Source organism: Oncorhynchus nerka, linkage group LG7 (genome assembly GCF_034236695.1).
Source record: "Oncorhynchus nerka isolate Pitt River linkage group LG7, Oner_Uvic_2.0, whole genome shotgun sequence".
Taxonomy (NCBI): Eukaryota; Metazoa; Chordata; class Actinopteri; order Salmoniformes; family Salmonidae; genus Oncorhynchus; species Oncorhynchus nerka.
In genome coordinates this window covers 89931727-89948578 of record NC_088402.1, presented here as the reverse complement: position 1 = coordinate 89948578, position 16852 = coordinate 89931727, and the positions used below count along the sequence as shown (strand labels likewise).

At 41.2% G+C, this 16852-nt stretch overlaps 1 protein-coding gene across 1 annotated transcript in view; it reads left to right on the top strand.

Annotated features, from left to right (window-relative positions):
- ubr4 (ubiquitin protein ligase E3 component n-recognin 4) overlaps nt 1–16852 on the top strand; it is a 182047-nt gene that overhangs the window by 1473 nt on the left and 163722 nt on the right. Inside the window, exons 2-4 of the mRNA XM_065020956.1 lie at nt 2278–2375; nt 2897–3000; nt 6642–6771. Coding sequence (XP_064877028.1) covers nt 2278–2375; nt 2897–3000; nt 6642–6771 — 332 coding nt within the window. The remainder of the gene's footprint in view (nt 1–2277; nt 2376–2896; nt 3001–6641; nt 6772–16852) is intronic.

The following is a 16852-nucleotide window of genomic DNA, read 5'->3' as shown; positions in this document are numbered from 1 at the left end:
GCCCCGCCTCCAGTGAGTAAAAAATCGTATGACCTCGCGCCAAACAGCCTCTGGGAGCAACTTCAGCACAATAACTTTTAGTCGGGAGCTTCATGAAATGGGTTTCCATGGCCGCCGCCATTGAATAACGTCTTCACCGTCTGGCAGTCCAACAGACGAACCCGGGTTTGGCGGATGCTAGGAGAATGCTACCTGCCCGAATGCATAGTGCTAACTGTAAAGTTTGGTGGAGGTATAATGTCTGGGGCTGTTTTTCATAGTTCGGTCTAGGCCCCTTAGTTCCAGTGTAGGGAAATCTTAACGCTACAACATACAATGACAATCTAGATGATTCTGTGCTTCCAACTTTGTGGCAACAATTTGGGCAAGGCCCTTTATTGTTTCAGCATGACAATGCCCCCGTGCACAAAGCGAGGTCCATACATAAATGGTTTGTTGATCGCTGTGGAAGAACTTGACTGGGCAGCACAGAGCCCTGACCTCAACCCCATCGAACACTTTTGGATGAATTGGAACGCCGACTGCGAGCCAGGCCTAATCGCCCAACATCAGTGCCCGACGTCACTGATGCTCTTGCGGCTGAATGGAAGCACATGCCCTGCAGCAATGTTCCAACATCTAGTGGAAAGCCTTCCCAGAAGAGTGGAGGCTGTTATAGCAGCAATGTTCCAACATCTTGTGGAAAGCCTTCCCAGAAGAGTGGAGGCTGTTATAGCAGCAATGTTCCAACATCTTGTGGAAAGCCTTCCCAGAAGAGAGGAGGCTGTTATAGCAGCAATGTTCCAACATCTTGTGGAAAGCCTTCCCAGAAGAGTGGAGGCTGTTATAGCAGCAATGTTCCAACATCTTGTGGAAAGCCTTCCCAGAAGAGTGGAGGCTGTTATAGCAGCAATGTTCCAACATCTAGTGGAAAGCCTTCCCAGAAGAGTGGAGGCTGTTATAGCAGCAAAAGGAGGTGACCAACTATATATTAATACCCATGATTTTGGAATGAGATGTTGGACGAGCAGGTGTCCACATACTTTTGATCATGTTGTGTATGTAACGACAGCAGCTCTGCCACTTCAACTCAGCTAAGGGTCTGGAGAAATATAACCACTCAATTTCATACACATCTCTGGATGCATGGACTGACAGACAGTCCACGACATGATACTTTTGAACATAATTTGAAGCTATAAAAACATTGTACTCCAGCAACAACAAAATACAAACAGATATGTGAATCAGTTTGACCTTTGGTTGGTGGTCCCCCAAGACTCTAAACCACAACATGTACTGTCCTAGAAAAATAGGTTCTCAGGGATTGACATGCAGGGTCGCCTGCTGTCTTGGGGAGGTTTTGGAAGCTCTCCAGGCCAGTCGATCATCCCCGTCAATGTCCCAGTGAAAATGTTTTTTAATTGTAATAATGCTATTTTTCATCTAGACTATATAATTCCTGAAGCTGTTTATTCGTTATGTCGATTTTTATTTATCACACGAGCAGCCTGTAGATAATCTGTCAGGTAGAGAGTTTGCAGCTCTCAAACAGCTGGTTGTTGCTTGGAGCAGTTGACTGAAGATGGAACATCTTGCCTGCCACTACTGCTTATCCAAGTTATATCAACCAGTAAATGCTAAGGCAAGAATGGGTATGTAACCCAGCTATTTAAAAAGTTTTTAAAGTCTTGGTTGAATATTTGCTATAGGCTATTCCATGAATTGCCTATCTTGAAAATCAGATATTTTTCTCTAGGCTTTTTTGGTACTTGAAAAGTAATTGAAGTCATGCTAAACAATTGATTATGAGCAAGATCATATTTAGTTGTTGTCTTCAACTTGGTTTTCCACATAAAGCGTTCCATTTTTTATTTATTTTTTTGGTAGCTTTCTCATTTTTTAAAACATGATACAATAACTCAACTCTTCAACCTCTGATAAGCTACACGGACAGACTTCATTCGTGTGTTTCTGTCAGGAACATACTGTCTATTTAGTCAGGCAATAATGCCCACATTATTCAGACATATTTTGCCATGTAATAATTTAAAAATAACAAATCATTATTCTAAATGGTAATGCATACATTTGGGGGAGGATTTTTCCTTCTGTTTTTAAGGCCACTCATTGGCTGACCTATTTTTGTTCTGTATTTGGACATAGCATATATATATGTGTGTGTGTGTGTGTGTGTTAATAGATATATATATCTACTTGTCTTGAACTGTAGTTTTGTAATTAATTTATTATGTATTTTGTAAATGACCCCCTCCCTCATTTCCCATGTCATTGCAGTGAATCTGAGATCCTGCACCATGATAAACAGTATGAGCCATTCTACTCGTCCTTCGTGGCGCTCTCCGCTCATTACATCACCACAGTCTGTGGACAAAGTATGTTCCAACGACCCAATAACTACCCGTTTTAACTACTTCCTCAATATCTACCATTTTTCTTTTTTTAAACTACTACTACTTTGTAAATGTCTTATTTTTTATTTTTTTGTGAGTAGAGGGAAAAATGTTTGATAGTAACACGGATACAGTGGCCTAATTCTGTTTGCAGGCTTGTTTATAGTTAAATAAATTGTCCAAATATATTTTTTTATAATAATTGTATTTGCAAATGAGTAATTAGAAGGCCACACATGCATGTTTTCTCTCTCTGCTTCTCGTCGCCTAGTTACAGTAGTCTTATTTCCGATTCTTCGTGGCCTTGTAGTATATCGCAGTTGTAAATGAGGTCTCAGTTAAATGAGAACTTGTTCTCAACTAGCTTACCTGGTTAAATAAAGGTAAAATATATAAATGTACATTACAATTATATACTAATCTTTAGTGCAGAGGGTTTTGTCCATTTGATCATGAGGCAGCTCATATCCGTCCTTTTCTGCCTCTGTTCTCTCTACCTCTAGTCCCCAGAAACCAGTTGCTGTCAGTAGCAGCAGCCTGTAAAGTATTGATTGAGTTCTCACTGCTGCGGCTGGAGAACCCTGACGAAGCATGCGCAGTCTCACAGGTGAGAGAAGTACTTCCTCGTTGTCCCTCAAGTCTGATCCCAGATCTGTTTGTGCTGTTTTTCCCGCCTCCTTATAGTCATTGTCACACCAGAGTTTAGCGAAGACCGCGCGAACAGATCTGGGATCAGGCAGGCTATCCGTCCTGCATTGTGTTTATCTACACCTGCCCTGTGTATTTTATCCAGTGTGTTTTTCTACAGACAGGCACCAGGGATGTACATTTTCCTGGTTTTAATCTGTAATTCCTCCATTCAGTGCTTTCAAAGTATTTACACCCCTTGACTTTTTCCATGTTTTGTTGTTACAGCCTGAATTTAAAATTAATTAGAGATTGAGATTGTGTCACTGATCTACATACGATAACCCATAATGTCAAAGGGTAATTTAAGGGTTTTTGACATGTTTACAAATTCATACATTTAAAGCTGAAAATGTCTCCAGTCCAATAAATATTCAACCCCCTTGTTATGGCCTAAAAAAAGTTCAGGAGTAAAAATGTGCTTAACAAGTCACATAATAAGTTGCATGGACTCCCTCTGTGTGCAATAATAGGGTTTTAACATGATGGTTGAATGACTACCTCATCTCTGTACACCTCACATACAATTATCTGTAAGGTCCCTCAGTCGAAGCAGTGAACTTCAAACATAGAGTCAACCACAAAGACCAGGGAGGTTTTCCAATGCCTCGCAAAGAAGGGCACCTATTGGTAGATCTTCTTTTTTTTTTTTTTTTTTTTAAGCAGACATTGAATATCCCTTTGAGCATGGTGAAGTTATTAATTACACTTTGGATGGTGGATCAATACCAGGGCCTAAAATGTACTTTTTGGTCCAACCGCAACTATGTCAAGTAGATACAATTCAGAATAATATTATTTGCCAATATTTTTGTTTGAAATTTAACCATTAAAACACAAAAACGGATGAGCATGTCGTGTTTCCAAAACAATGAATGTATACAGTGCGTTCGGAAAGTATTCAGACCCCTTGACTTTTTCAACATATTTTGTTACGTTACAGCCTTATTCTAAAATAAGATGAAATAATTTTTTGCCCTCATCAATCTACGTGCTACCACATAACGACAAAGCGAAAGCAGTTTTTTTTTAGAAATGTTTGCAGATGGAAACACTGTATACTCACTTTACATAAATATTCAGACCCTTTACTCAGTACTTTGTTGAAGCACCTTTGGCAGCGATTACAGCCTCGAGTCTTCTTGGGTATGACGCTATATGCTTGGCACACCTGTATTTGGGGAGTTTCTCTCATTCTTCTCTGCAGAGCCTCTCAAGTTCTGTCAGGTTGGTTGGGGAGCGTCGATGCACAGTTATTTTTATTTGACCTTTTATTTAACTAGGCAGTTAAGAACAAATAGTTATTTTCAATGACGGCCTAGGAACAGTGGGTTAACTGCCTGTTCAGGGACAGAACGACAGATTTGTACCTTGTCAGCTCGGGGATTTGAACTTGCAACCTTCCGGTTACTAGTCCAACGCTCTAACCACTAGGGTTATTTTCAGGTCTCTCCAGAGATGTTCGATCGGGTTCAAGTCTTGGCTCTGGCTGGGCCACTCAAGGTCATTCAGAGACTTGTACTGAAGCCACTCCTACATTGTCTTGGCTGTGTGATTAGGGTCTTTGTCCTGTTGGAAGGTGAACCTTCGCCCCAATCTGAGGTCCTGAGCGCTCTGGAGCAGGTTTTCATCTAGGATCTCTTTGTACTTTGCTCCATTCACATTTCCTGTGTTCCTGACTAGTCTCCCAGTCCCTGACGCTGCAAAACATCTCCACAGCATGATGCTGTCACCACCATGCTTCACCGTAGGGATGGTGCCAGGTTTCCTCCAAACATGATGCTGCCACCACCATGCTCCACCGTAGGGATGGTGCCAGGTTTCCTCCAAACATGATGCTGCCACCACCATGCTTCACCGTAGGGATGGTGCCAGGTTTCCTCCAAACATGATGCTGTCACCACCATGCTCCACCGTAGGGATGGTGCCAGGTTTCCTCCAAACATGATGCTGTCCTCCAGATGTGACGCTTGGCATTCAAGCCAAGGAGTTCAATCTTGGTTTCATCAGACCAGATAATCTTATTTTTCATGGTCTGAGAGTCTTTAGGTGCCTTTTGACAAACTCCAAGCAGGCTGTCATGTTGCTTTTACAGAGGAGTGGCTTCCGTCTGGCCACTCTACCATAAAGGCCTGATAGGTGGAGTGCTGCAGAGATGGTTGTCCTTCTGGAAGGTTCTCCCATCTCCACAGAGGAACTCTGGAGTTCTGTTAGAGTGACCATCGGGTTCTCTGTCACCTCCCTGACCAAGGCCCTTCTCATTCGATTGCTCAGTTTGCCCGGGCGGCCAGCTCTAGGAAGAGTCTTGATGGTTCCAAACTTAATTTAAGAATGATGGAGCCCATTGTGTTCTCGGGTCTCTAAGGACAATTCCTTCGACCTCATGGCATGGTTTTTGCTCTGACATGCACTGTCAACTGTGAGACCTTTTTATATAGACAGGTGTGTGCTTTTCTAAATTATGTCCAATCAATTGAATTTACCACAGGAGGACTCCAATCAAGTTGTAAAACATCTTAAGGATGATCAATGGAAACAGGATGCGCCGGTGCTCAATCTCGAGTCTCATAGCAAAGGGTCTGCTTTCATAAATTAGCAAAAAATAAATCTAAAAACCTGTTCTCGCTTTGTCATTATGGGATATTGCGTGTAGATTGATGGAAAATGTTTTTTTAAATTAATTTGAGAATGGAGCTGTAACGTAACAACGTGGGAATAGGGACGTTTTCTGGATACTTCCCCAATGCACTGTATTTTCAAGCATGGTGGTGGCTGCATCATGTTATGGGTATGCTTGTCATCGGCAAGGGACTAGGGAGTTTTTTTATTAAGGATAAAAATAAACGTAATGGACGTAACAGGCAAACGTAAACGTAACAGGCAAAATCCTAGTGGTAAACCTGGTTGTCTGCTTTCCAACAGACACAGACAAATTCACCTTTTCAGCAGCACAATAACCTAAAACACAAGGCCAAATATACACAGGAATTGCTTACCAAGACGACATTGAATGTTCCTGAGTGGCCTAGTTACAGTTATGACATCAATCGGCTTGAAAACCTTTGCCAATACTTACAATTGGCTGTCTAGCAATGATCAACAACCAACTTGAAAGATCTTGACCCTTTCTTTTTTCTTTAAAGATTAATGGGAAAATATTGTACGATCCGGGTGTGCAAACGTCATAGAGATTTACCCAGAAAGCCTCACAGCTGTATTCACTGCCAAAGGTGATTCTAACATGTATTGACTCAGGGGGTTGAATAAATATACAAGTGTTTTGATTATTCCATTAATACAAACTCAAATAGACATTTCTTCCACTTTGACATTTTAGATTATTCTGTATAGATCGTTTATTAAAAAAATAACAAACAAATCTATTTTAATCCCACTTTCTAACAAATTTTAAAATGTATGGAGAAAGTCAACAGTTGTGAATGCTCTATGAAGGCTATGTGAATAATTGAAACTCACCTAATTCCTCTGCCAAAATCTTGATATTCTTATTTTGTCCTGGTGACATCCCAAGAAGACTTTAATTCCCCCCCTTCTCTTCAGAAACACCTGATCCTCTTAATAAAGGGGTTGTGTACCGGCTGCAGCCGCCTGGACAGAACTGAGATCATCACCTTCACAGCCATGATGAAGTCGGCCAAACTTCCCCAAACCGTCAAGACACTCTCCGACGGTGAGTCCTCTGCTTTTTGCTGAGATACTATCTTACTGTATCGACGTTGTCTAATGTAGACTCAGTACGTACGTGTCAGATCATTCTATGTTGTTGGAGTATGTCAAATATAGCCTTTGTATTTGTTAGGGTAACAAAGTTTGTAAACAAACCAATGGCTCCATCAGTATTAGTCATTAGACCGCTATGGTGCTACTAGTCTAGTCAACAGGGTTAGACAGCTATGGTGCTACTAGTCTAGTCAACAGGGTTAGACAGCTATGGTGCTACTAGTCTAGTCAACAGGGTTAGACAGCTATGGTGCTACTAGTCTAGTCAGTAGACTGCTATGGTGCTACTAGTCTAGTCAGTAGACCGCTATGGTGCTACTAGTCTAGTCAGTAGACTGCTATGGTGCTACTAGTCTAGTCAGTAGACTGCTATGGTGCTACTAGTCTAGTCAGTAGACAGCTACTAGTCTAGTCAGTAGACAGCTACTAGTCTAGTCAGTAGACAGCTACTAGTCTAGTCAGTAGACAGCTACTAGTCTAGTCAGTAGACAGCTACTAGTCTAGTCAGTAGACAGCTACTAGTCTAGTCAGTAGACAGCTACTAGTCTTAGTCAGTAGACAGCTACTAGTCTAAGTCAGTAGACTGCTATGGTGCTACTAGTCTAGTCAGTAGACAGCTACTAGTCTAGTCAGTAGACAGCTACTAGTCTAGTCAGTAGACAGCTACTAGTCTAGTCAGTAGACAGCTACTAGTCTTAGTCAGTAGACAGCTACTAGTCTTAGTCAGTAGACAGCTACTAGTCTTAGTCAGTAGACAGCTACTAGTCTAAGTCAGTAGACAGCTACTAGTCTAAGTCAGTAGACAGCTACTAGTCTAAGTCAGTAGACAGCTACTAGTCTAAGTCAGTAGACAGCTACTAGTCTAAGTCAGTAGACAGCTACTAGTCTAAGTCAGTAGACAGCTACTAGTCTAAGTCAGTAGACAGCTACTAGTCTAAGTCAGTAGACAGCTATGGTGCTACTAGTCTACTTTTTGCTTAGTTGTTCCCCTTGATGAATTTGGGGGGGGGGGGGGGGGTCCGTTCATACGTTAGTCACATGCGTTAGTCATCTAAGACAGCACCGGCCTGATTTGTATGATCAGTGATGCATCTTGGCATAGAGATCCGGCATACTAAATGACGTCATTGGCCCAAGGTGGGAGCTATAGTAATGAACTGAAATGTGTGAGACACCAGAGAGGAAGAGGTGAAACAAGAGGGGAAACTGGGACCAAAATCTGTTTTCCCAAGTAGGTGGTGTGTTTTTTTTTTTTCCCTCTCTCTCACCAGGCAAGGAGATTTTGTATGGAAGTCAGTGTTGAATTCGGACTGGTTCATTGGCGACGTGTGGCTTTACTTGACCGTGTAGAAGTTTCCCTGTGCTTGTTACCAGTGTACTGATAAGTAGGACACGTGACATCCTGGCAACTTTGAGAGTTTTATTTTTATATTTTGGAGTTGTGCCTGTTGTTCACGTGAGTGTATCTGCTCTTTCATTGGCTGGAATGGTCCTATCTGATCTTGCCCCCTCCCCCTCGACTGCTGTTTCAAAATATTTAGGAAAACATGACAACTTAAAAAAAAAAAAAAAATTCTTTTTTTTAAATGTTCACCTTTATTTAACCAGGTAGGCTAGTTGAGAACACCTTTATTTAACCAGGTAGGCTAGTTGAGAACACCTTTATTTAACCAGGTAGGCTAGTTGAGAACACCTTTATTTAACCAGGTAGGCCAGTTGAGAACACCTTTATTTAACCAGGTAGGCTAGTTGAGAACACCTTTATTTAACCAGGTAGGCCAGTTGAGAACACCTTTATTTAACCAGGTAGGCTAGTTGAGAACACCTTTATTTAACCAGGTAGGCCAGTTGAGAACACCTTTATTTAACCAGGTAGGCCAGTTGAGAACACCTTTATTTAACCAGGTAGGCTAGTTGAGAACACCTTTATTTTAACCTGGTAGGCCAGTTGAGAACACCTTTATTTAACCAGGTAGGCTAGTTGAGAACACCTTTATTTAACCTGGTAGGCTAGTTGAGAACACCTTTATTTAACCAGGTAGGCCAGTTGAGAACACCTTTATTTAACCAGGTAGGCTAGTTGAGAACACCTTTATTTTAACCTGGTAGGCCAGTTGAGAACACCTTTATTTAACCAGGTAGGCTAGTTGAGAACACCTTTATTTAACCAGGTAGGCCAGTTGAGAACACCTTTATTTTAACCAGGTAGGCCAGTTGAGAACACCTTTATTTAACCAGGTAGGCCAGTTGAGAACACCTTTATTTAACCAGGTAGGCCAGTTGAGAACACCTTTATTTAACCAGGTAAGCCAGTTGAGAACACCTTTATTTAACCAGGTAGGCCAGTTGAGAACACCTTTATTTAACCAGGTAGACCAGTTGAGAACACCTTTATTTAACCAGGTAGGCCAGTTGAGAACACCTTTATTTAACCAGGTAGGCCAGTTGAGAACACCTTTATTTAACCAGGTAGGCCAGTTGAGAACACCTTTATTTAACCAGGTAGGCCAGTTGAGAACACCTTTATTTAACCAGGTAGGCCAGTTGAGAACACCTTTATTTAACCAGGTAGGCCAGTTGAGAACACCTTTATTTAACCAGGTAGGCCAGTTGAGAACACCTTTATTTAACCAGGTAGGCCAGTTGAGAACACCTTTATTTAACCAGGTAGGCCAGTTGAGAACACCTTTATTTAACCAGGTAGGCCAGTTGTGAACACCTTTATTTAACCAGGTAGGCCAGTTGAGAACACCTTTATTTAACCAGGTAGGCCAGTTGAGAACACCTTTATTTAACCAGGTAGGCCAGTTGAGAACACCTTTATTTAACCAGGTAGGCCAGTTGAGAACACCTTTATTTAACCAGGTAGGCCAGTTGAGAACACCTTTATTTTAACCTGGTAGGCCAGTTGAGAACACCTTTATTTAACCAGGTAGGCCAGTTGAGAACACCTTTATTTAACCAGGTAGGCTAGTTGAGAACACCTTTATTTAACCAGGTAGGCCAGTTGAGAACACCTTTATTTAACCAGGTAGGCCAGTTGAGAACACCTTTATTTAACCAGGTAGGCCAGTTGAGAACACCTTTATTTAACCAGGTAGGCCAGTTGAGAACACCTTTATTTAACCAGGTAGGCCAGTTGAGAACACCTTTATTTAACCAGGTAGGCCAGTTGAGAACACCTTTATTTAACCAGGTAGGCCAGTTGAGAACACCTTTATTTAACCAGGTAGGCCAGTTGAGAACACCTTTATTTAACCAGGTAGGCCAGTTGAGAACACCTTTATTTAACCAGGTAGGCCAGTTGAGAACACCTTTATTTAACCAGGTAGGCCAGTTGAGAACACCTTTATTTAACCAGGTAGGCCAGTTGAGAACACCTTTATTTAACCTGGTAGGCCAGTTGAGAACACCTTTATTTAACCAGGTAGGCCAGTTGAGAACACCTTTATTTAACCAGGTAGGCCAGTTGAGAACACCTTTATTTAACCAGGTAGGCCAGTTGAGAACACCTTTATTTAACCAGGTAGGCCAGATGAGAACACCTTTATTTAACCAGGTAGGCCAGTTGAGAACACCTTTATTTAACCAGGTAGGCCAGTTGAGAACACCTTTATTTAACCAGGTAGGCCAGTTGAGAACACCTTTATTTAACCAGGTAGGCCAGTTGAGAACACCTTTATTTAACCAGGTAGGCCAGTTGAGAACACCTTTATTTAACCAGGTAGGCCAGTTGAGAACACCTTTATTTAACCAGGTAGGCCAGATGAGAACACCTTTATTTAACCAGGTAGGCCAGATGAGAACACCTTTATTTAACCAGGTAGGCCAGTTGAGAACACCTTTATTTAACCAGGTAGGCCAGTTGAGAACACCTTTATTTAACCAGGTAGGCCAGTTGAGAACACCTTTATTTAACCAGGTAGGCCAGTTGAGAACACCTTTATTTAACCAGGTAGGCCAGTTGAGAACACCTTTATTTAACCAGGTAGGCCAGTTGAGAACACCTTTATTTAACCAGGTAGGCCAGTTGAGAACACCTTTATTTAACCAGGTAGGCCAGTTGAGAACACCTTTATTTAACCAGGTAGGCCAGTTGAGAACACCTTTATTTAACCAGGTAGGCCAGTTGAGAACACCTTTATTTAACCAGGTAGGCCAGTTGAGAACACCTTTATTTAACCAGGTAGGCCAGTTGAGAACACCTTTATTTAACCAGGTAGGCCAGATGAGAACACCTTTATTTAACCAGGTAGGCCAGTTGAGAACACCTTTATTTAACCAGGTAGGCCAGTTGAGAACACCTTTATTTTAACCTGGTAGGCCAGTTGAAAACACCTCTATTTAACCAGGTAGGCCAGTTGAGAACACCTATTTAACCAGGTAGGCCAGTTGAGAACACCTCTATTTAACCAGGTAGGCCAGTTGAGAACACCTTTATTTAACCAGGTAGGCCAGTTGAGAACACCTTTATTTAACCAGGTAGGCCAGTTGAGAACACCTTTATTTAACCAGGTAGGCCAGTTGAGAACACCTTTATTTAACCAGGTAGGCCAGTTGAGAACACCTTTATTTAACCAGGTAGGCCAGTTGAGAACACCTTTATTTAACCAGGTAGGCCAGTTGAGAACACCTTTATTTAACCAGGTAGGCCAGTTGAGAACACCTTTATTTAACCAGGTAGGCCAGTTGAGAACACCTTTATTTAACCAGGTAGGCCAGTTGAGAACACCTTTATTTAACCAGGTAGGCCAGTTGAGAACACCTTTATTTAACCAGGTAGGCCAGATGAGAACACCTTTATTTAACCAGGTAGGCCAGTTGAGAACACCTTTATTTAACCAGGTAGGCCAGTTGAGAACACCTTTATTTAACCAGGTAGGCCAGTTGAGAACACCTATATTTTTACCTGGTAGGCCAGTTGAGAACACCTTTATTTTAACCTGGTAGGCTAGTTGAGAACACCTTTATTTAACCAGGTAGGCTAGTTGAGAACACCTTTATTTAACCAGGTAGGCTAGTTGAGAACAAGTTCTCATTTACATCTGCGACCTGGCCAAGATAAAGCAAAGCAGTGCGACACAAACAACAGAGTTACACAAACAAAAGTACAGTCAATAACACAAGAGAAAAATCTGTATGCAGTGTGTGCAAATGTAGGGAGGTATAAGGCAATACATAGGGCCTAGTGGCGAAGTAATTACAATTTAGCAATTTAACACTGGAGTGATAGATGTGCAGATGATGTGCAAGTAGAGATACTGAGGTGCAAAAGAGGAAGAGGTTAAGTAATAATATGGGGATGAGGTAGTCGGATGTGCTATTTACAGATGGGCTGTGTACAGGTGCAGTGATCTGTAAGCTGCTCTGACAGCTGATACCTAAAGTTAGTGAGGGAGATTTTAGTCTCCAGCTTCAGTGAATTTTTTTTGTTGCTATTCGTTCCAGTCACTGGCAGCAGAGAACTGGAAGGAAAGGCGACCAAAGGTAGTGTTTGCTTTGGGGGATCACCAGTGAAATATACCTGCTGGAGTGTGTGCTATGGATGGGTGTTGCTATGGTGACCAGTGAGCTGAGATAAGCCAGGGCTTTACCTAGCAAAGACTTATAAATGACCTGGAGCCAGTGGGTTTGGTGACGAATATGTAGTGAGGGCCAGCTAATGAGAGCATACAAGTCGTAGTGGTGGGTGGTATATGGGCCTTTGGTGACAAAACGGATGGCACTGGGATAAACTACATCCAGTTTGCTGAGTAGAGTTTTGGAGGCTGTTTTGTAAATGACATCGCCAAAGTCGAGGATCGGTATGATGGTCAGTTTTACGAGGGTATGATTGGCTGCGTGAGAGTGAAGGAGGCTTTATTTGCGAAATAGGAATCCGATTCTAGATGCTCTGAAAATCAACTCCCATGTTGGTGTGAGATGTCGGCCATTCACTTCTCATATGTTGCTCCACTACAATATTATAACATGATACGTTAATACATACTGTGTTCAGTGTAACTGCCAAAAATATCCACGGATGTAAGGTCATGCTTAGTTCAATGGGACAAATAGGCTAATTCGCTAGCTAGTCATGTAGCTTTTACATTTGAGTTTTGGTGTTGTTTTAGATTGATTTTTTGTTAGCTGGATGAATACCATTTATTCTTCCTAGTTTAGATTTATGAAGTTAAAACGGTTTTCTGAATCTAGTCGCCCTTTATATCTGCGTTGCCATTGACTTGAGTAGTAGTTGGTTAAGTGGATGCCCAGGATAGCTGCGAGACCTCTTGGTTAGATGATACATTCCTGTACAGGATGTGGCAGTAAACAGGCAGCAACAAGCTATAGGAGATTAGTAAATAAATGGGAATATTGAGTTTTAAGTATTAAAAACAATATGCTTCATTTAAAATGTACCATTTCCATTTTTGCTCAGCATTGCTCCAGTGTCTCATACCCTATTCTGTTGCCAGCAACATTGCCTAAAAACAATTGCCAGTTTATCAAGGCCTTTTTGTCTGGGTAAATCCCAGAACGATGCTGAAACATTGTTAACGTTGTGGTTGGCAAGCTGACTGCTTAGGCAGACTAGTTTCTGATTGAAAGCATTGGGGATAAAATAACTGATTGCTGCTCAGTTTAGTTTCCTACATTGTGACATCATGATGTGGGTCGCAAGTTCCATCCTGCCTGAACAGGCTGAAATTCCCTGTTTTTCTTTTTATATTAATATATTTTTTAATGTATTTTATTAGGGGGGTTTACACAAAGGCAACACTGAAAATGTGAAAATTGAGATATTTTGACCTCCTGGTGTGGAAATATATTTAAAGGAAATCACATTTTTAACTGCACTGCCCCTTTCACTACCTATGCCTACCTGGTAGAATGGTCCCCTGATTATTTGCATAAATCCTGTGGCCATTTTGTTAAGCAAACTCTGCCATCACATGAGTGCTAAAGGGCACACAGGGTAACGACACCCAAAAATCAACATTTCTTCAATTTTTTTATTTTTTTCTCCTCCCCAAGACCTTGGAAGTGATCTCCTCAAGCGGTTTAAGCATTGTGTTGTGGACTTGCAACATCAAATTGTTTTCCTATTTAAAAAATGTGTTGATTTTAAATGTTTATTTTTTTTATTTTTTTACCAATTACCTGATTATTATTATTTTTCTATGGCAGCCTGAAAAAGTAGGAAATACATTTTATATTTTATATTATATATATATATATATATATATATTATATATTATATATAGGCCTATATATTAGAAGCTATTCTATTGGATGCTATCCCATACTCTAGCCTATTGGTCTAGACAGCATCTCCTCATCAGTCTACGGATCAGTGTTATTTGACTAGTGCTGGGCTGGCAGAAAGAGAGCTTTGTTCCCCTGCTTCTGTCAGTAGGGATTTAGGCCTTTCACATTCCCTCATGGATGGTCATTGGTCCCTGCCCAGAGACTGGGTTGTGTATCTGTGTGTGTGCTTGACGGTGTTTTTTCCCTGTCTGTGTAGACCTGTTGTCCTCTAGTGGTGTCACGATACCATGTTTAGTGTCTCGATACCAAAACAATACCACGGTAAAAAAGGAATATTAGTCAGTCACAGAATGTCACTCCATCCAGAAACTCAGCTCCTGCTCTGTCCAATCGTTGGGCATCATTTGAGTTCAAAATATCATTACATTTTAAGCGTTTTACTTTTTTTTTTTTTTCAGAGACCGCCTTGTATGCTTTTTAATGAACCAATATTTTACAATCAATTTGACTTTAGTAAAAACATCTTAACTACATAACATAATGTTAATAATATATTTGAATGGTTTAAACTCTTGATAAACTGGGTACATTTTAAGAAAATATTTATGATACACGTGAATGCATATTCAATAAGTGTGTGTGTGTGTGTGAGAATGCGGAGAGTTATTGAGCTTGTTTTCGGCTGATTTCACGGGGCTACAGATGGCAATCTGCTTCTCTTCCGTGTGGTACTTATTTTTATCGTACTGCTCAACAACATTTGCATAGAAGTAGCTTATGTTTATAAAAGTGTGCCCTGTCTCGAACCAGTAATGAAGTCATTTAATGAGCCAAGAGCTGTGAGGCCTGTCGGACCCCTCGCTTCGCTGAGGCAATACATCTTTGCCTGAGGGAGAGACGTAAAGTTTTGAGTGGCAATCGTCTTAGATATTTTTTGCGTTATGTTTTGCATATCACAAACATAAGTAGTAGGGTAGTGAATTGATGTTAGTTTCAGCAGTAAGCATAGAAAGTTAGTGCCTTCAGTATCCAATACCCTTCACTTATTCCACATTGTTGTTAAAGCCTGAATTCAAAATGGATTAAATATATATTTGTTCTCACCCATCTACACACAATACCCCATAATGACAGTGAAAACATGTTTAAATTTTTTTTTTGCACATTTATTGAAAGTGAAGTCAATCAATCAAATGTATTTAAAAAGCCCTTTTTTTACATCAGCTGATGTCACAAGTGCTGTACAGAAACCCAGTCTAAAACCCCAAGCAGCAAGCAATGCAGTTGTAGAATCACGATGGCTAGGAAAAACTCCCTAGAAAGACTGGAACCTTGGAAGTAACCTAGAGAGGAACCGGTCTCTGAGGGGTGGCCAGTCCTCTTCTGGCTGTGCCGGGTGGAGATTATAACAGAACATGGCCAAGATGTTCAAACGTTCATAGATGACCAGCAGGGTCAGATAATAATAATCACAGTGGTTGTAGAGGGTGCAACAGGTCAGCAGTCAACTGAGTAAATGTCAGTTGGCTTTTCATAGCCGATCATTCAGAGTTCGAGACGGCAGGTGCGGTAGAGAGAGTTGAAAACAGCAGGTCTGGGACAGGTAGCACGTCCGGTGAACAGGTCAGGGTTCCATAGACTCAGGCAGAACAGTTGAAACTGGAGCAGCAGCACGACCAGGTGGACCGGGGACAGCAAGGAGTCATCAGGCCAGGTAGTCCTGGGGCATGGTCCTAGGGCTCAGGTCCTCCGAGAGAAGAGGGAGAGAGGGAATTGGACTCCTGCTCACGGCTGGTTGTGACACAGCCTGAAAACAAACCCGGGTCTGTAGTGATGCCTTAACTCCTACTATGTCTTAGACCGCTGCGCCACTCAGAAGGCCTTTATTACGTTCCTTTTTATAATAAAAGAAAAACCTTCCTAGTTCCTGCCGATGAGAAGCATACCCATAACATGATTCAGCCACAACCATTCTTGAAAATATGAAGTTGTACTCAGTGATGTTGTGTTGGATTTGCCCCAAACATAACTCTTTGTATTCAGGATATACATTTCTTTGCCAAATGTTTTGCAGTTTTACTTTAGGGCCTACGTATGTGTTGGAATATTTTTGTATTTTGTACAGGCTTCCTTCTTTTGACTCAATTAGGTTAGTATTATGGGAAATTACAATGTTGATCCATCCTCAGTTTTCTCCTATCACAGCCACTCAATTCTGTAACTGTTTTAAAGTCACCATTGGCCTCATGGTGAAATCCCTGAGTGGTTTCCTTCCTCTCCGGTAACTAAGTTAGGAAGGACGCCTGTATCTTTGTAGGGACTGGGTGTACTGATACACCATCCAAAGTGTAATTAATAACTTCACCATGCTCAACGGGATATTGAATGTCTACTAATAGGTGCCCTTCTTTACGAGGCACTGAAAAACGTCCCTGGTCTTTGTGGTTGAATCTGTGTTTGAAATTCACTGCTCGACTGAGGGACCTTACAATTATCTGTATGTGTGGAGTACAGAGATGAGGTACACTATTACAGTGAGTCCATCTAACTTATGTGACTTGTTAAGCACATTTTTACTCCTGAACTTATTTAGGCTTAACATTACAAATGAATTATAAATAAGTATTCAACCCCTTAACAAAATTCTAAAATATAATTCCACTGACGTTATGGGGTATTGTGTGTAGGCCAGTGACACAAAATATACATTTAACTCCTTTTATATTCAGGCTGTAACACAACAAAATGTGGAACATGTAAAGCGGTGTGCATACTTTCTG